The 21689-nt window shown below is 38.1% G+C and overlaps 1 protein-coding gene and 1 pseudogene across 6 annotated transcripts in view; one reads left to right on the plus strand and one right to left on the minus strand.

Moving 5' to 3' along the window:
* The window catches only part of USP50 (ubiquitin specific peptidase 50), a 35592-nt gene that overhangs the window by 8897 nt on the left and 5006 nt on the right, over positions 1-21689 (minus strand). For 3 of the 6 annotated variants that reach the window (XM_073800981.1, XM_073800980.1, XM_073800979.1), the window contains exons 2-7: positions 21179-21214; positions 20086-20280; positions 19652-19847; positions 17808-18017; positions 16410-16552; positions 12972-13104 (exon numbers count right to left, since the gene is read on the minus strand). In XM_073800981.1, coding sequence (XP_073657082.1) covers positions 12972-13104; positions 16410-16552; positions 17808-18017; positions 19652-19847; positions 20086-20280; positions 21179-21201 — 900 coding nt within the window. In that variant the 5' untranslated portion in view covers positions 21202-21214. The remainder of the gene's footprint in view (positions 1-12971; positions 13105-16409; positions 16553-17807; positions 18018-19651; positions 19848-20085; positions 20281-21178; positions 21215-21689) is intronic. The other 3 variants (XM_019930699.3, XM_073800983.1, XM_073800982.1) reach the window with 2 other exon arrangements.
* Positions 2113-9724, plus strand: LOC141278013 (acyl-coenzyme A thioesterase 9, mitochondrial pseudogene; annotated as a pseudogene).

Below are 21689 nucleotides of genomic sequence, written 5' to 3' on the forward strand. Positions count from 1 at the left end.
CAGCAATCAGAGATGAAAAAGAAATAAAAGGAATCCAAATTGCAAAAGAAGAAGTAAAGCTGTCACTGTTTGCAGATGACATGATACTATACATAGGAAATCCTAAAGATGCTACCAGAAAACTACTAGATCTAATCAATGAATTTGGTAAAGTAGCAGGATACAAAATTAATGCACAGAAATCTCTGGCATTCCTATACACTAATGATGAAAAATCTGAAAGTGAAATCAAGAAAACACTCCCATTTACCATTGCAACAAAAAGAATAAAATAGCTAGGAATAAGCCTACCTAAGGAGACAAAAGACCTGTATGCAGAAAATTATAAGACACTGATGAAAGAAATTAAAGATGATACAAATAGATGGAGAGATATACCATGTTCTTGGATTGGAAGAATCAACATTGTGAAAACGACTCTAGTACCCAAAGCAATCTACAGATCCAATGCAATCCGAATCAAACTACCACTGGCATTTTTCACAGAACTAGAACAAAAAATTTCATAATTTGTATGGAAACACAAAAGACCCCGAATAGCCAAAGCAATATTAAGAACGAAAAACAGAGCTGGAGGAATCAGGCTCCCTTACTTCAGACTATACTACAAAGCTACAGTAATCAAGACAGTATGGTACTGCCACAAAAACGGAAAGATAGATCAATGGAACAGGAAAGAAAGCCCAGAGATAAACCCACGTACATATGGTCACCTTATCTTTGATAAAGGAGGCAGGAATGTACAGTGGAGAAAGGACAGCCTCTTCAATAAGTGGTGCTGGAAAAGCTGGACAGGTACATGTAAAAGTATGAGATTAGATCACTCCCTCACACCATACACAAAAATAAGCTCAAAATGGATTAAAGACCTAAAATGTAAGGCCAGAAACCATCAAACTCTTAGAGGAAAACATTGGCAGAACACTGACATAAATCACAGCAAGATCCTTTTTGACCCACCTCCTAGAGAAATGGAAATAAAAACAAAAATAAACAAAAGGGACCTAATGAAACTTCAAAGCTTTTGCACAGCAAAGGAAACCATAAACAAGACCAAAAGACAACCCTCAGAATGGGAAAAAATATTTGCAAATGAAGCAACTGACAAAGGATTAATCTCCAAAATTTATAAGCAGCTCATGCAGCTCAATAATAAAAAAAAACCCAATCCAAAAATGGGCAGAAGATATTTCTAAATATTTCTACAAAAAAGATATACAGACTGCCAACAAACACATGAAAGAATGCTCAACATGATTAATCATTAGAGAAATGCAAATCAAAACTACAATGAGATATCATCTCACAGCAGTCAAAATGGCCATCATCAAAAAATCTAGAAACAATAAATGCTGGAGAAGGTGTGGAGAAAAGGGAACATTCCTGCACTGCTGGCGGGAATGTGAATTGGTAAAGCCACTATGGAGAACAGTATGGAGGTTCCTTAAAAAACTACAAATAGAACTACCATATGACCCAGAAATCCCACTACTGGGCATATACCCTGAGAAAACCATAATTCAAAGAGTCATGTACCAAAATGTTCATTGCAGCTCTATTTGCAATAGCCCAGAGATGGAAACAACCTACATGTCCATCATCGGATGAATGGATAAAGAAGATGTGGCACATATATACAATGAAATATTACTCAGCCATAAAAAGAAACGAAATTGAGCTATTTGTAATGAGGTGGATGGGCCTAGAGTCTGTCATACAGAGTGAAGTAAGTCAGAAAGAGAAATACAAATACCGTATGCTAACACATATATATGGAATTTAAGAAAAAAATTGTCATGAAGAACCTTGGGGTAAGACAGGAATAAAGACACAGACCTACTAGAGATAGTACTTGAAGATATGGGGAGGGGGAAGGGTAAGCTGTGACAAAGCGAGAGAGTGGCATGGACATATATACACTACCAAACATAAAATAGATAGCTAGTGGGAAGTAGCTGCATAGCACAGGGAGATCAGCTCGGTGCTTTGTGACCACCTAGAGGGGTGGGATAGGGAGGGTGGGAGGGAGGGAGATGCAAGAGGGAAGAGATATGGGAACATACGTATATGCATAACTGATTCACTTTGTTATAAAGCAGAAACTAACACACCATTGTAAAGCAATTATACTCCAATAAAGATGTAAAAAATAAATAAATAAATAAGAAAAAAAAGAACTCCAAGGACTTTAGGTAATAGAGACTATACAGAGAGTATATAGAGATTTAAGAAAAGGAAGCAAACTGAAAACCTAAAAAGAACTTTCAGAAATGATAAATACTTGAAATTAAAAATTTAATGTAGTGAGTAAATAGTACATAGAATTGAAGAGAGAATCAATAAACTATAGAAACAAAACAGGAAATTACCCTGAGTGTAGTAGCAACGAGACGCTGAATGAGAGACTTCCCTGGTGGCACAGTGGTTAAGAATCCGCCTGGCAGTGCAGGTGACACGGGTTCAAGCCCTGGTCCGGGAAGATCCCACATGCTGCAGAGCAACTAAGCCCGTGTGCCACAGCTACTAAGCCTGCACTCCAGAGCCCACAAGCCACAACTACTGAAGCCTGCATGCCTAGAGCCTGTGCTCCACAACAAGAGAAGCCACCACAATGAGAAGCCTACACAGCGCAACAAAGAGTATCCCCCACTCGCCGCAACTAGAGAAAGCCTGCGCACAGCAACAAAGACCCAATGCAGCCATAAATAAATACATAAATAAATAAATAAAGTTGAATGAGAACATTCAGTATATGCCTTGTAGAAGTTCTAGAGAATATAGGAGCAAAACAGTATTGAAAGTGATAATGACTAGAAATGATTAATGAAAGGCATGAATCTTCAAATTTAGGAAATACAGTGAACCAAGAATAAATAAAAATAATACTGCAAGACAACAAATACAAAGAGAAAAGTTTTTAAAGCAACAAGAAAAAAAGATTACCTACAAAAGAATAAAATGATGGTAGAACTCCATGGCAGCCTTATAAACAGAAATAATAAAATTGTTTCAAAATGATAAAAGAAAGTCATCTAGAATTTGGTCTCTAGTTAAATTATTCAAGAATCAAAGTAAACTAAAGACTTTTTCAGTCAAAGACTTGGGAGACTTCAGGATCAGAGACCTTTGTTGAAAAGTCTACTGAAATATGTCCTACACAAATAAATAAAATTGAATACAAATGAAAAAGTAATATATAAGAGAGATTAGTTTGCAAGAAGGTTGGTAAAGATTCTGGTAAATCTAGCCTGCCCCTGCCCCCTCCCGTGGCCACACTGCAAGGGTGCGGTCCTGGTGAGCAAGGGCCAGTCTGGTGCCTGCTATCCTTCTCCCTCTCCTGCCATCCATTGCCTCAACTTCCCTCCACCGACCGGCACGCAGAGCCCAGGTCTGTGGTCATGTGTGTGGCGGCAGGCAAGCGTGATGAGGCGGGCAGTGCTGCAGCTTTGTACGCTGAGTAAAGGGCTCCTTGCTCCCATCAGAGAACTGACTCAAGGATCTCAGAATCCCAAGAAACAGAGAGGCTTCCACATTCATGAAATTCCAGATAAGTTGCAGGAGATAGTAGGAGCATCCACAAACTGGAGAGACCACGTGAAAGCAATGGAGGAAAGAAAATTACTTAATAGTTTTTTTGGCTAAGTCACAGAAAGGACTGCCACCTAAGGAGAATGAAAGACAGTTACATTGAAGTTCTCTTACCTTTGGGCAGTCAGCCTGAATTACAAGAGAAATATTTGACTGTTCAAAACACTGTAAGGTTTGGCAGGATTCTTGAGGATCTTGACAGCTTAGGAGTACTTATTTGCTACATGCACAACAAAAATCATTCAGCTAAGATGTCTCCTTTATCAATAGTTACAGCCCTGGTGGACAGGATTGATATGTGTAAGAAGAGCTTAATTACGCCCAGAACAGGACATCAAGTTCAGTGGCCATGTTAGTAGGGTTGGGAAGACGTCCATGGAAGTGAGGATGCGTATGTTCCAGTTACACCACAGTGAATTTTCCCGTTTTGGATGTGACATTTGTAATGGTGGCCCGTGATTCTGAAAACAAAGGGTGGGCATTTGTAAATCCACTCACCCTTGAAAGCCCAGAGGAAGAAGAGCTCTTTAGACAAGGAGAATTGAACAAGGGGAGAAGGGTCACCTTCAGCTCCATGTCATTACTGAAAATGGCTCCCACTGCTGAGGAGAGGACAACCATATATGAGATGTTTCTTAACATGCTGGATCCAAAGACTATAAGTTTTTGAAGTTGGGTTTTGCCTCCTAATGCAGTATGGATGGAGAAACCTTTAGAGAGAGTCATCAAGGAAAAAAAGAGAGAGGGCCCAAATCAATAAAATCACAAATGAAAAAGAAGTTACAACTGACACCACAGAAATACAAAGGATCATGGGACTTACCTGGTGGTTCAGTGGGTAAGACTCCATGCTCCCAATGCAGGGGGCCTGGGTTTGATCCCTGGTCTGGGAATTAGATCCCGCATGCATGCCACAACTAAGAGTCCGCGTGCTGCAACTAAGATGTCTGAATGCCGCAAATAAGAAGCCCTCGTGGTGCAGCTATGAGCCTGCATGCCACAACTAAAAGATCCCGCATGCCACAACTAAAGATCCCACGTGCAGCAACTAAGATCCCAAGTGCCACAACTAAGACTTTTCACAGCCAAAAAAAAAAAAAAAAAGAAGTACAAAGGATCATAAGAGACTACTACAAGCAACTATACACCAATAAAATGGACAGCCTAGGAGAAATGGACAAATTCTTAGAAAGGACAACCTTTCAAGACTGAACCAGCAAGAAATAGAAAATATGAACAGACCAATGACAAGTACTGAAATTGAAACTGTGATTAAAAATCTTCCATCAAACAAAAGTCCAGGACTAGATGGCTTCACAGGTGAGTTCATCAAAACAGTTGGTACTGACACAAAAACAGAAATATGGATCAGTGGAACAGGATAGAAAGTCCAGAGAAAGTCCAGGATAGAAAGTCCAGAGATAAACCCATGCACCTATGGTTACCTAATCTATGACAAAGGAGGCAACAAAGTACACTGGAGAAAAGACAGTCTCTTCAATAAGTGGTGCTGGGAAAATTGGACAGCTACATGTAAAAGAATGAAATTAGAATGCTCCTTAACACCACACACAAAAATAAACTCAAAATGGATTAAAGACCTAAATGTAAGATCAGACACCATCAAACTCTTAGAGCAAAACATAGGAAGAACACTCTTTGACATAAATTGCAGGAAGATCTTTTTTGATACACCTCCTAGAGTAATACAAATAAAAACAAAAATAAACAAATGGGACCTACATAACATTAAAATCTTTTGAACAGCAAAGGAAACCATAAACAAAACAAAAAGACAACCCTCAGAATGGGAGAAAATATTTGCAAACGTAGCAACTGACAAGGAATTAATCTCCAAAATATACTAACAGCTCATGCAGCTCAATATCAAAAAAAGAAACAACTGAACAATAAATGGGTGTAAGATCTAAATACACATTTCTCCAAAGAAGACATACATATGGCCTAAAAGCACATGAGAAAGATGCTCAAAATCACTATTAGAGAAATCAAAACTACAATGAGGTATCACCTCACACTGGTCAGATGGCCATCATCAAAATATCTACAAACAATAAATGGTGGAGAGGATGTGGAGAAAAGGGAACCCTCATACACTGTTGGTAGGAATGTTAATTGGTACAGCCACTATGGAGAACAGTATGGAGGTTCCTTTAAAAACTAAAAATAAAGCTACTGTATGATCCAGCAATCCCATTCCTGGGCATATATCTGGAGAAAGCCATAATTTGAAAAGACACATGCACCCCATTGCTCATTGCAGCACTATTTACAATAACCAGGACGTGGAAGCAACTTAAATGTCCATCAACAGAGGAATGGATAAAGATGTGGTACACATATACAATGGAATATTACTCAGTCATAAAAAAGAATGAAATAATGCCATTTGCAGCAGCATGGATGGACCTAGAGATTGTCATAATAAGTGAAGTCAGACAGAAAGACAAATATCATATGATATCGCTTATATGTGGAAACTAAAAAAAGGGTACAAATGAACTTATCTACAAAAAAAATAGAATTACAGATGTAGAAAACAAACTTATGGTTACCGGGGGGTAAGGAGAGGGGCATAAATTGGGAGTTTGGGATTGACATATACACACTACTATATATAAAATAGATAACTAATAAGGACCTACTGTATGTATAGCACAGGGAACTCTACTCAATACTCTGTAATGACCTATATGGGCAAAGAAGCTTAAAAAAAGGGTCTATATATATATATGTATAACTGATTCACTTTGCTGTACAGCAGAAACTAACACAACAATCAACTTACTCCAATAAAAATTTTTTAATAAATAAAATAAATAGCATTAAAAAAAGAAAATCCTAAGATCCCATCAAAGAACTACTAGAACTCATCAATGAATTCGGTAAAGTTGCAGGATACAAAATTAATATACAGAACCTACTGCATTTCTGTACACTAACAACAAACTATCAGAAAGAGAAATTAACACAAAAACAGACACATGGATCAGTGGAACAGAATAGAGAGCCCAGAAATGAACCCACATTTACATGGTCAATTAATCTATGACAAGGAGACAAGAATACACAATGGGGAAAAGACAGCCTCTTAGAGAAATGGTGTTGGAAAAGTGGATAGCTACATGCAAAAAAATCAGACTAGATTACTCTCTCACAACATGCACAAGAATGAATTCAAATGGATTAAAGATGTTAAGTTTCTGAAACCAGAAAACTTCTAGAAGAAAACATAGGCAGTATGCTCTTTGACATTGGTCTTAGTAATATTTTTTTTGCATATATCTCCTCAGGCAAGGGAAACAAAAGCAAAAATAAACAAATGGGACTACATCAAACTAAAAAGCTTTTGGACGGTGAAGCAAGCTATCAACAAAACAAAAAGGCTGCCTACTAAATGAGAGAAGATATTTGCAAATGATATATCAGATAAGGGGTTAATATCCAAAATAATAAGTAACCCATACAACTCAACATCCAAAAAACAAAAACCCTATTAAAAAATGGGCAGGGGCTTCCCTGGTGGCGCAGTGGTTGAGAGTCCGCCTGCCGATGCAGGGGACACGGGTTCGTGCCCTGGTCTGGGAAGATCCCACATGCTGCAGAGTGGCTGGGCCTGTGAGCCATGGCCACTGAGCCTGCGTGTTGGAGCCTGTGCTCCACAACGGGAGAAGCCACAACAGTGAGAGGCCCGCATACCGCAAAAAATAAATAAATAAAAATAAAATAAAAAATGGGCAGAGGAGCTGAATCGAATTTTTTCCAAGGAAGACACACAGATGGCCAACAGGTACATGAAAAAATGCTCAATATCACTAGTCATCAGAGAAATGGACATCAAAACCACAATGAGACATCACTTCACACCTGTTAGAATGGCTATTATTAAAAAAAATAAAGTGTTGGTGAGAATGTGAAGAAAAGGGAACCCTAGTACACTGTTGGTGGAAATGTAAGTTGGTGCAGCCACTATGGAAAACACTATGAAAATTCCTCCAAAAATTAAAAATAGAACTACCATATGATCCAGCAATTCCACTCCTGGGCATATATCCAAAACACTAATTTGAAAAAATACATACACCCTTATGTTCATTGCAGCATTATTTATAATAGCCAAGATATGGAAGCAACCCAAGTGCCCATCAATAGATTAATGGATAGAGAAGATGTGTGGCATATATACACAATCGAATACTAGTCAGCCATAAAAAAAAAAAAGAATGAAATCTTGCCATTTGTGACAACATGGTTGGACCTAGCGGGTAGTATGCTAAGTGAAATAAGTCAGCCCGCGAAAGACAAATACTACACAATTTCACTTATATGTGGAATATGAAAAATAAAACAAATGAACAAACAAAACAGAAACAGAGTTATAGCTACAGAGAGCAAACAAGTAGTTTCCAGAAGAGAGAGGCATAGGCGAAGGAAAAATAGACGTGAGGGAAATTAAGAGGTACAAACTTTCAGTTGCAAACAAATGAGTCACAAGGATGAAATTTGTTCAGTTGCAAACAAATGAGTCACAAGGGGAATATAGTCAATAACTATATAATATCTTTGTGTAGTGATATAGCATAACTAGACTTACTGTAATCATTTTGAAATGTATAGAACTATCAAATCACTCTGTTGTGTGACAAGAACTAACATATTGTTTTAAGTCAATTATACTTGAAAAACAAACAAACAAACTCATAGAAAAAGAAACCAGATTTGTAGTTACCAGAGGCGGGGGGGTGGGAGAAGGAGGAATTGGAGAAAGGTGGTCAAAAGGTACAAACTTCCAGTTATAAGATAAATAAGTACCAGGGATGAAATGTACAACATAAATATAATTAACACTGTTGTATGTCATATATGAAAGTTGTTATGAATAAATCCTAGGAGTTGTCATCACAAGGAAAACTTTTCTTCTATTTCTTTAATTTTGTATTTAAATGAGATGATGGATGTTCATTAAACTTACTGTGATAATTTCATGATTAAATAATTATGCTGTACATCTTATACAGTGCTGTATGTCAATTATATCTCAATAAAACTGGAAGAAAACAAAAGAAAAGAAAGAAAAGGACAGAAAAAGAACAAATAATATCATCCAAAAGAAAGCTGGAATAGTTTTTTCAATATCAAACTAGACAAGACTTTAAGTGAAAAGGTATGGCTAAGTATAAAAGATTCCCCTACCATGATAAAAGGAATAATTCACTACAAAGATATAAAATTGCACACATAGCTTCAAATTATGACAATTACTGGAAAATTTTGGCAAAATCACAGTCTTTTTTTATCATATATCTTTCAGTTATTAATCTTGTTAAAGCAAACTAAAACTTATTAAGAGTATATATTCAAACAACACAATTAATGCATTATATTTAATGGACATATGGAACCCTGAACCTAATTTAAAAATTCTTTTCAAGCACACACAAAACTATGACACAAAGTGAGTATCAACACGTACCAAGAATAGATAACATTTGGACCATATTTTCTGATAAGAATGCAGTTAAGTTAGAAATTAGTAACAAAAAGATGACTAAATAAAATTATGGTTGGAATTTTTCAAATGCACCTCTAAATAACATGTTGATGGAAACTCAAAGAAAGTATAAGAAGGGAAATAAAGACCAGAAATTAATGAAATAGAACACAACGGAATAAAGAATCAACAAAACCACAAGCTTGTTCTTTCAGATAACAAAATAGATAAACTTTGGCAAGACTGACCAAGAAAAAACAGATTAGACACAGATAATATTAACAATAAACAAAGGGAGAACTGAGAATTCAATAGAGATATTAAAATGTCAAGAGTATAATGTGAGCAATTTTCTGCCAATAAATTTGAAAATGTAAAAAGTTGGAAGTTTTCAATATAATTTTTTAAACCATGCTAAAGTAAAACAAAGCTTTTATAAGATAGAATAGGTAAGTGTCTTCATGATCTTTGGGTAGAGCAATTTGTGGTATTTTCACACAGTGTAATACTATACAGCAATGAGAAGGAACAAACTACAATACATGCAACAATATGAATGAATGTTGCATAATTTTGAGTAAAAGAAGCCAGGCACAAAAGAGTACACACAGTATGATTCCATTTCTATAAAGCACAAGAGCTGGCAAAACCTATTCTGTCAGCAGCCAGTGGTCTCCTGGACTAGAAGGGGGCACAAGGGCAGTTAGGGTGCTGGTAATATTCTACTTGAACTGTTTTCTGGTTACATGGGCAGGTTACCTTTACGAAAATTTATTGAGTTTTACATTCATGGCTTGCATTCTTCTATATGTATGTTTTATCTCAATAAAAAGTTTATTTTTTCAAAAATGAAGAAACAGAAACTCCTGAAATAGTCTCATCCTGGCTAAAGCAAATTGAGCAAATATTTTAAAATCCACCCACCAAGAATAAAAATTTCAGGACCAGATAGGTTTTTTGTTTAATTCTACCAGCCTTTCAAAAAACAAGTTATTTTTATCTTCTGCAGACTGTGCCAAAGAATAGAAAAGAATGGCCAGCTTATTTTATGAGGCTAGAAACAGGCTGATCCTCAAGACAAAAACAGAAAAGAACAGTATGAGAAAGTTACATGTTAGTTTCTCGACTGTGAAAATAGATATAAAAAATGTGAAAACATTTTTAGCAAAGAAAAAAGAAATTAAGTGTTTTATGTTAATAGATTAAAGGAGAGATTCAGGTCAGTTATCTTCAAAATGTGATCTGGGAGAACACACACACACACGTATATATAGTTTCATGTGTTAGCACATGACAATGCATTATACAAAGTTGTAGGAGCAGAATGCTGGAAACAACCTAACTGTCCAGCAACAGGAGAAATGATAAATAAATAGACACAACGAATTAGTAAATGCAGTAAATGTACGCACTAAAGCTAATATATCAGTATGGATTAATATCATAAAAATAATGCTGAGGAAAAAAGTTACAGAAGGATATGTACAGTTAATGATACTAGATTTATAAAACACGCAAAACACACTATATCACACATGTGTGATAAAAGTATGAAAGTATAGTATAGACACATACGAAAGAATGCATGGGTATAATTCCCTCCAAATTCAGGACAGAGAAGGGGGGGAGTGGGGTTGTTAAAGATACACAGGGGCTTGATTTTTTCTACAATATTCTATTCTTAACATCTGTGTGCACACTTACTGTATTCTGTTTTCTGTGCCTGAAATATTTCATAATTTTAAAAAGTTTTTCTAGAAACCAATCATCTGAAATGGGTTGAAGGAGGTAAACATTGTTGGTGTATGATCACTATTTTCTAATATTTGAACGGTCATCATGTATAAGAAAGAAGAATGTGTTCTGTTTAACTAACACATATGTACAAGCATTTGTTAACCAAAAAGCCACGCACATATTACTATTACTACCTCAGAGGACAGAATTAGGACAAATGGAAGGAGTTACAAGGACGAAGGTAGATTTGTGCCCCATACAGAGAGACAAGTTAACAGTCAGAGGCAGCGTAACATGGCAGTGCGAGCAGGACTGTTTGGAGCCAGCCTGCCTGGCTTCAGGTCCTGGCTCTGCCCTTTGTAGGCAGTAGATTGGAGCAGATTATTTAACCTCTGTTCCTGTTTCCCATTCTGTAAGATGGGGATAATAATAGTGCCTACACTTCACAGGGCTACATAAGGATTAAATGATTGATTATTCATAAAGTGCTTGGAAGAGTGCTTGGTACATAGCAAGCACTATATGTTTGTAAAATAAATCAAACAAATCTGGCAGATAAAGAGCCTTCCTTATAAAGCAGGAAGCTCTTTAAGGGCTTATTCAAAAGCTGGATAAATCTCTGTTAAGGGTGGTGTGGAGGTAATCCTTCTCTTCTGGTCTGAGTACTGCTCGAACTTCCATATGCATTCAAATCACATGGGGATCTTGATAAAATGCAAGTTTCTAGTCAGTAAATGTGGGGTGGAACCTGAGATTCCTTATTTCTAACAGGTGTCTCCTGGGGACGACACCTTGAGTAACCGAGCTATGGCTGGCCTTTCCCTATGACCATACATCGTAGTTTCTAAGATGCTTAGTTCTTGTTTCTGATCAATCATCAATTTGCAGCAAATCCTAGATATATTTCTCTTTCAAAACCAATTTTTACCCTTCAATTAACAAATAATTTAAACACTAAAAGGATTAAGAATTTATAGGAAGCTTGGGTGACTCTTTTTATCTAACTGTAGATAATTACCACGTAATTTTTTATAAATTCTGCTTTTGGATTTCTTTTTGAAGCAGAAACACTTATAATGAGATGTTAAAACAGTAAAATATGGGGGGGGCATATCATTTTGGAATTCACATTAGAGTTTATTATGATAGGGAAGAGGATGTCACTCTAGATTTCCAAATTGGCGAGTGAGACAAGGAAAATCATATTTAAGGGCAGGATAAATTAGAAAGGAGAATGTGAAGGTTTGAAGTAAAAAGGAAAAAGTAAAGAAGGATTTTTTTTGAAGTATGGTTCTGAGAGATGTTAAAGAGAAAGACCAGTGGGATCAACATTTTATATTAATTCAGTGATAAGCCCAAAAGGGAAATTAGACTTCAGTACACTGGAGGGCTCTGGTGAATCATACTGGGCTCCAGTGGGAGCCCCGCCCATCTGACATTGGACACAACTGGACCTCCAGGTTCAACTGAAATCTGAATGTTCTGAAGCAGATCTTTAACACTGTGATCCAGAACAGAAACCCAGAAAATGTCCTGTTGCTTGGGGTGGTTGATGTTGTGGGAAGTTCTAGATGATTTGGTCTGAATTATACTCCATGCTTTCTTTCCTTCAGGGAATCCTCAATGATGACAGTTGATTTAGAGCCAAAGGGAACCCCCAGAGTTTCCTTAGGACTGACGCACACAGGTAGTGAGTCTATGACTACCGTGTACCTAGGGTTTGGGGCTTTCACCATAGAGGGGCTCATGATTATTCAACATAATGCTACTGGAACCGACTTCTGCTGCCCCCAGAGCACAGCTCACAAATGTCCCTAGATCTGAAATAGCCTGTCTCTACTATTGTTATAGTATTATTTATTAGTATAAATACTAATAAATAAATACTCTGTAGTATTATAGAGTAGAGGGACAGTGGGGAGGCAGCATAGAGGACATTGTATTCTTTGATGTATTCTTTCACTGCTCTACTGTTCAAGGTCAAAGCAGGGAGTTTCCAGGCTCTATATTTTGTTTTAAAAAGGGCAGTATAGGAGAAGTCAGGGAGAGATAGAAGTAGTAGTCATTCAAACAGATAATTCTACAGTTTTCTTTAAACCTGTGTTACTTTAAATAGTTTCAGTATTTTACTCACCACCACTGCACAGAGGTTATATTTAGGATGTTTCCGAAAAATTGGACAAATGTAAGGAGTAAGGTCCAAGTTAGTGAGCGGGTAATGAATATCTGTCCTCAGTTTCCTTTTCATTGTACCCAGAATGTCAAACCTGCAGAGATATAATAAATGTGTAAAATAGAAAGTAAGTTTGTGAACCACTCATGAATGAAGTCCACATACCTTCACAAGTTCTAAGTATAGTTAAAAGTAATTTCTTGGAAAGATTATTTGGTGTAGACTTATACATAAATTATTTTTTTCTTATCTATATATATTTGAATCTCCACAGCCAAAACTGAGGCTGAAGTGGACCAAGAGCCTGAGTCAGGGAGTGAGACAGGGTAGAGTCAATCCAGCGGGAGAAAAAGAAAGGGATAAAGCCAAGCTCAGCATCGGGGGGAGTAGAAATCACATTGATAACTTCCAGAAGTCTTCCCTCCATCTGATGCTGTTCACTCTAACCAAGCTGACTCAGCTTTTCCTTATGTTGATTTCAGCACACACTGTCTTCGCAGTGTCCTGTTTTGCAACTTGGAGGTTTTAATATATCTTTAATAAGATAAAATTTTGTGAAAATCTTGTCACATTCTCTATGTGTTATACAGATCAGCAATTCCCAAATCTGAGTTCATATCAGAATCACCCCAGAGCTTTTTAAAGAATAAATTATGTTCATTTTGGAAAAACAGCTGGTTTAGGTCAGGGGAAGGGAAATTACTGCGTGAGGCTGAGATATTCTTGTGCCAGAAAGCAAGAAATCTTGTTTGCAAAAACTAAGGGACTATCATATCATATGACCCAGCAATCCCATGCCTAGGTATCATCTCAGAAGAAACAAAGACTTATATCCACACAGAAACCTATACGCAAAATTTATAGCAGCTGTATTCATATCTGCCCCAAACTGGAAACAACTCAAATGTTCATCAACTAGTGAATGGATCGACAATTTTGGTACATTCATAAAAGGGTATACTACACAGCAATCAAAAGGAAGGAACCATGACTACATTCCACAACATGGGTTAATCTCATTGTGCTAAGTGAAAGAAGCCAAACTCAAAAGGCCATATCTGGTATAACATACGACATTCAGGAAAAGGCAATAAACATGGAAATCAGATCAGAAGTTTCTAGGGGCTGAGGGTGGGAGAAGGAATTGATTATAAAGGACCATGAGAAAACTTTTTGGGGTGATGGAAAGAATCTCTGTTGGCAGTGATGGTTACATTACATTTGTCAAAATTCATAGAACTATATAAAAGAAGGATACATTTTATATATGTAAGTAAACTTAAATTAACTAATGGGGTCACAGGAGCTGGCTTGAAGGGGTTCCCACTGGCCAACTTTGAACAATTTGAGCATGGAGGAGAATGATAATAGTAATGGATATTAAACCAATTAAGTTTAAAAATATCCACGAGTCCAGAGTGATACTAGTTACAGAGGGGAAAACTACTATACCTTTAAATGGTGAGATCGTATAGTCACCACCTTAATTAACTAAGTGATCAAATTAACATTACCAGTAGTGGGACAAACTTTTATTATCTGCCTCCTGATGTAATGTAATGACAAGTCCATAACATCAGCTATGGCAAATTCTTGCTAAAAAAAAAAAAAGTTTAGCCTAAATCTAACTATGGGGAAACAATTAGACAAATCCAGGATGGGTGACATAATCTAAACAAACTCAAAATGAGAAAAAATTGTTTAAATATGAAAAAAGAGGGAAGGAGTCTTCTAGATTAAAAGAGACTAAAGAGACAGCCAAATGCAATGTATGACCCTTGACTGGATGCTAGATTGGAAGAAAAGTTATGAAAGATATTTGGGGGATGGGGGAATTTAGATATGGACTGTATCTTGGGTGATATAAAATTATTGTTAAATTTCTTGGGCTATATGATAATGGTGTGATTATGTAGGAGAATGTCCTATTCTCAGGTGATACCTGCTGAAGTATTTAAGCATGAAATGCCATGGTGTTTGCATCTTACTTTAGACGGTTCAGCTAATAAAGTGAAAGGGAGGGCTGGAGGGAGAAACAGACAGACAGGAAGAACAAAAGGAAATGTGGCAAAGTGGCCCCAACTAATGAAGATTCTAGGGTATATGGGTATTCATTATATACCTTTTCAAATTTTCTGTAGATTTGTAACTTTTAAAAATAAAAACTGGGACTTCCCTGGTGGCACAGTGGTTAAGAATCTGCCTGCCAATGCAGGGGACACGGGTTCGAGCCCTGGCCCGGGAATATGCCGCAGAGCAAGTAAGCCCACGCTCCACATCTACTGAGCCTGTGCTCTAGAGCCCGCGAGCCACAACTACCGAAGCCCGTGTGCCCTAGAGCCCGTGCTCGGCAGCAAGAGAAGCCACCACAATAAGCCTGCACACCGCAACCCATGCTCCACAACTAGAGAAAGCCCACACAGCAACTAAGACCCAATGCAGCCAAAAATAAATTAAAAAATAGGGCTTCCCTGGTGGCGCAGTGGTTGAGAGTCCGCCTGCCGATGCGGGGGACACGGGTTCGTGCCCCGATCCGGGAAGATCCCACATGCCGCGGAGCGGCTGGGCCCGTGAGCCATGGCCGCTGAGCCTGCGCGTCTGGAGCCTGTGCTCCGCAACGGGAGAGGCCACAACAGTGAGAGGCCTGCGGACCGCAAAAACAAAAACAAAAACAAAAAAAATAAAAATAATAACTGAGCGCGGGGGGGGGGGGGGGTGTTAAAATTTTAAATAGTGATTCTTAGATTCCACCTCAGACCTGTGCGAACAGAATCCCCAAGGGTGGAGCTAGGGAATTTATTTATTTATTTTATAACATCTTTATAGGAAATTTATTTTTTAAAAGCACTCAAAGTGAGTGCCAAATGTCCATCGACAGTTGAATAGACAATCAAAATATGATGTACATACATACGATAGAGTATTATTCAGCTATAAAAAGGAATGAACTTCTGGTACACGTCACAACAAGGATGAACCTTGGAAACATGCTAAGTGAAATAGGCCAGCAAAAAAGACAAATGGTGTGTGACTACACTTATATGAAGCATCAGAACAGGCAAATTTATAGACACAGAAAGTAGACTGGAGGTTACCAGGGGCTGGGAGGGAAGAGGAATGGGGAGTTATTGCTTAATGGTTCCAGAGTTTCTGTTGAGGGTGATGAAAAAGTTTTGGAAAATCGATGCACAATATTGTGAATGTAATTAATGCCAGTGAAATTATATACTTAAAGTGGCAAGTTTTGTTACATATATTTTAGCACAGATTTTAAAAAATTAATGTAATGTACTCAACACCATTGAATTGTACACTTAAATAGGTGAATTGCATGGTATGTGAATTATATCATGATAAAGCTGTTCAAAAAATCTTCTCACAAAATGTTAAAATCCATACCTTTTTAAGTGAAAGACAATTATTTTTGGTGCTTTAGAAATATTGGCCTTCACAGCTGTTTCTTGCTTGGTTTCGCAAAAGGAACAGTAAATTTGGTTGTCCCAGGCCAGTGTGTCTTGTTGAAAAAAACACTGGAGACAGTCCTGTTGAGGGAAGAAGCATTTGGTGACGAAACTGAATCCACTTCAACCTGGGGTCCTGTCTATATTAGAACTCTGAAAGAGCTGCAGAAATGTAATTCTCTGTGCTTTTCTCCAAGTCCAAGAGATGCCAGCGCCGCAAGCTGCAGCTTGGATATAGTCCACCTGGCAAAGGAGGTGCTGCCTTCTCACTGAGTTATTGAAATAGATCCAAATGTCCATCTCATTTCTAATCTCTGAATCAGCATTTTAACATTTCTGGTTTGTTTCAGAATAATACCAACTATGCAATTTCCACTAACCAAGTCAGGCAGCTGCTTTAAGTTATTCATCTCATCAGAAAAATGATCTGGGGACTGAAAAATGACCGTATCCCTGTATTTGGGGGTGGCCCATAATAAAGACAGCAGAACAGAGAGAATTAGATCTCATGCCCACAGGAGACATCCTCAACCAGCCAGGCTCCCCGCTCTGCAAACCATTAACCTAAAGAGGAAGACGAGCACAGATTGCCAGCACCTCACTTAGAGGCTTTGGAATTCATCTTCAGTAGTGTTTAGCAGTTTGATCTGAGAACAAAGCCCAGTTCTGAATAAGTAGTAGGATTATTTTCTCTAACTCTGGTATTTCAAGACTTTTAGCAATTTAAGAAGAAAAATATAAATGTGTGTTTTCCTGCAAGGAAACTTATTGCTCCCTCCCTCCTCACAGTTCCCTGGCTTTTACTGCCACCTTCCACCCACCCCTGCCCCCGACTCCCACCACTCCTCCGCTTACAGATTAACTTTTGGTATTATGGTAAAGAAAACTCGAGAGGTAAACTAAGGCACTATTCCATTCTATCTTCCCCCCAGATTCCTAAGCTTTTGTCCAAAACATAAGAGCTCAAGAGTAAGAGTCAAAGTCATTTCCTAATATGTACCTACAGACCTCTGGGATGAGAAAGGGCCATAAAATTTTTATAAGTATAAATTCCCTATATGCGCCAAGCCATCTCAATGGACTGAATAAAGCCCACCCATCTTTCCAGTTTTACAGTGAGGCTCTTTCACTGAGCACATTTAGAGATACATCTGAATTCATAGTAACTTTTGGCTGTATGTCACTTTTCTACAAAACGTTCTCATCACGGGTTTCCAATTTTTTTAAGTTATAAAGTAGCTCCCCTCATACTAGAAAATGTAGGAAACAGCCTTGGGAAAACCCAGGGTTGGGGTAGAGAAAGACAAAAGAAGTCTCATGGAGTAAGAATCCCTACCTGAAGAGAGCACTCGTATTTGGATGGAATGGGGAGGGAGAGGACGGTGAAGACTTCATTCTTGTAGGTACAGTTCTCACACTTTAAACATATGATGCTATAATTGAGCTGCCCTTCAAACAGCCGGGTGATGATGGAGGACTCGTTGGCAATCATCTTCCTGCAGGATCTCGGAATAGATCTTTTTTCATATGATCTTCTTCGGTGGTACTGAATAAAGGAACAAATTCACCCCAAATCAACTACTGGTTCTCAAAATATTTTTAATAGAATGACCTGATTTTTCTAACAGAATGCTACCCAAAACCACTTAGTTTTGGATTCAGAAAATAAACAGAATAAGATCTTCTTAAGAGCATATAATATGTGTGATTTCTGATAATTCAGTTATTTGCCTCTTTAAGTGAACCTGAGGAACGAGGACACCCTAACCCTGGTAAAACATATATCCATGGCGCCATAAACTGACAGTAAATGATAATGTGATATAGGGTCCTGCAGGCAGTTTTTCCTGGGCAGAGGGTAAGCTGCAAACTAGCTTCTGGTCATGCAAGCTGATCTAGAGGTAAGATAAAGGAATTGGATCTCTCCTCCAGTCCCTTCAGGTTACGTTCCTTAGTCTCTTCTTTTATTGTTAGAAAAGAATTTTTTAAAGAGCTAATCTTAAACTCCAAGGGCAGCCCAATTTCACTAGCCTTGTAGCCTGATTTGAATCTAGCTGATGCTCAGGAACAGTATTTCCGGGAGCATACCCTGACTGGTGATTCTACAGCCTCAGCAGAATATACATTCTGAAGGTGCTTTAGCTCCACAGTCAGCTACGCTTTGGAACTGTGCACAAGGCTCCGCTTTGGCTGCTTCTTTCATCACACCCACCTGCCCGTGTCTTCCACCTGACAGTAGTTTGATGCCTCTAACTCCAAGTTTAACCTTGAGAACCAGAACGCTATTTATTTCAGACTGGCTGCAGATGAGGACCTCAGTGATTTTTACTGACCATCACCCTCCCCTCTGGCTAAAAAAAGTGCTGCTGTGAATATCTCAGTAAAAATTAAAAATGGAGCTGAGGATTGCAGATGAGAGGGATTAACAGTAATAGTTTGTGGTCTTTCATGATAAGTGTCTCCTGGCTATGAGGTAAGCTAACAGCAGCACAAAGACACTGCATAAAATCTAGGGCATATCTTTGGAGAGTGTGGGTCTCAGATCAAGGCTGAAGGTAGTGAGTCTTATAAATAAAGGCAACCTCCTTAGTAACTGGCAATTTCATGTTTTATTAAATGTATGTCCTAATCCAGTGAAGAACTCAGGTTAGGCACATTTAGTATAAAGATGAAACTGCAGTTTACAGATCTGTCCTTTCACCTTACACCAAGCTTAATATTTCCTCGAGTTTGTAGCTACCAAGAACACTTGTTTTAAGTTGTAAATTTTATATATTATACCTCATGAGGAATATATTTTTATAAAAAAATGTAATTTTCACTCTAAAAAATAGTCAATGCAGATGTTACTGCAAAGGGAACTAGACCAGTGGTCCCCACACCTGCTGATTACTGGAAATCCCAAGTGACTTTTCCCAGAAGACAACCCAGACATTCTAATTCAATAACACCAAAGGGCCTAAGAAGCTGTGCCATAAAATCTCCCCAGGTGATTCCGATAAACAGCTAAGTTTGGGAAATACAGGCCCATTCAAATACTAACTTGAATGTTCCCCATAGTGACCCCAGCACCTGTGCTCAGCACAGAGTAGGCAATACTGACTGAACAAATAAAAGAATGAAAAGTGAAAGTTGCTGATAGAGCTAAAGGTCTATTTCAAGGCCATTAATTCTACTTACCTTTTTCAGAGTTTCATGAAGTTCATTCAGGACATAAATCAAGAATTCCTGAGCATCTTGCTGCGTCTTTTTCATAAATGCTGGGTAGAGTTTGCCAAAAGCTGACCAAAATATTTCTGGTGAGACACAGTCAGAGTCTCCAAGCCACATGTCTGTCATCACGTAGGCAAAAGCAGTGGCAACCTCACTGCAATCCCTTGGAAGAAGGAAGGGAAATGATTCCGGCTAATTATGTGGCATCAGACCCCAAACAAAGCTTCATTCATTTCTTGGTTGACCTTCCCATTTTACTCACCCTAGAAATGGGATCTGGGGCACTGCAGCCTCTCCTAACTGGTTTAGCCCTTCATAGGGACTCCAGAGGGTCCCTTCCCTAACCGCACCTTGGAGAGCAGGGGTGAGGGCCCGGCTGCAGGGATGGCAAATTGTCTTACTTTTGAAGAGCGGTAATGTACTTTCCAGAGAGAAAGTATTCCACCAGCGGTGAGATGCTGCAGAGACACTGTAAGATGGCATTCATGTAGCATGTGTTGCCCAGGTTCTGCAGACCAGTCACGCCCTGGAAATGGGGCTGGTTCTCATCAGCCTCATTAACTGGAAAGGGGTCATAGTGATCTGTGCACTCTGTGCTGTGTTGGTGCCACATGGAAAGAAAGGACAGCATTTTGAGGAAACAAAATACGTACAAATGAAATAAGGCCATCTCAACCTAATGACACAAAGAAGAGTCCTTCATAAGACTTCCACCAAATACATTCCCTATTAAAGACAGAAGTATTCGGACTTGGAGTCTAAAATTGCATTACTTTGTTTGGGACTCTTTGAACAGTGCCTGCGGCCAAATAAGCAGAGATAAAGTTTCTTCCTTAAACCAAAGCAAGAGGACAGAAAAAATTGGCCTTTCAGAGACCTAGAATTGCTTTGTTAAAATGCAGACTTCCTCTCTAAATACCAAAGTATTTCCTTTTTTGCTGGGCAAGTAATTTAATTATTATTACCAGTAATAATAATAATAGATAGTAGTTAATAACAATAGCTATCTTGTATTGACCTGACACTATGTTAAGTACTTAACATGAACTTTCCCATTTAATTCTTTCAACAATTCTATGGGGTAGGTACAGTTATTTTTAAATCCTGTTTTACAGGTGAGATATCATGTGTAAATAAATGGTTTCGTCATTTGCCCACGGTAATATACTAAGGCATGTGCAGTGGCACACAGAGAGAAGGGATATCTATCTATCTATGTATCTACCTACCCATCATCTGTCTGTCAAGAGTTATTTGGATTTATATATCAAATATTAGGAGTATATATGTGTGTGTATATACATATATATGCCATATATACATTTGAGAGCATAATATATACACATATTAAGAGAATATATACATATATTAAGAGCACATACATATGTGTGTATGTTATATATGTATATATAATACATACATATATAAACACACACACATACATAGAGAGGGGGAGAGAAAGAGCATTTAGTTTAAATTTTGATGGTCACTTACCAGCTACATGATCTGGGACTCATGTCTGTTTCTCATCTATAAAACAGGAATAGTGTTACCTGCCTTATAGGATTGTTGGATTGTGAGGATTAAACAATGCAAGGAACGAGGCACAGATTACATAGTTAATGGTAACCTAAAAAAATTTCTTTAAAGAAATGACTGATCCAGGATGTCCTTAACAGTAGCTACGAAATTCGTGTGTCCCTGTGGATCAACCAGACCTGCACAGAGGAGAGGGTCCTCTTCTTTCCACACAGAGCTTCCTTTTGTAATTTGGCTACTGTACCAGGCAGCCCAATATCTTCATCCTTTTAGGTTTTCTTTCCATGTAGTATCTAAAATTGGGACTCCAGGAGACAGCTACCTCATGTCAGTACCTCTACTTACAATTCTGCCAGTTTGAAAAGTGCTCGCTTTTACACGGAGGGACATTTCCCCTTTTATTTACCAATGTCACAGGAGGCCCTGGGCTGTCACTCTTTAGGAATAACTATTGGCTAGATATTAA

The sequence above is a fragment of the Tursiops truncatus genome, chromosome 2 (assembly GCF_011762595.2).
Source record: "Tursiops truncatus isolate mTurTru1 chromosome 2, mTurTru1.mat.Y, whole genome shotgun sequence".
NCBI classification, from domain to species: domain Eukaryota; kingdom Metazoa; phylum Chordata; class Mammalia; order Artiodactyla; family Delphinidae; genus Tursiops; species Tursiops truncatus.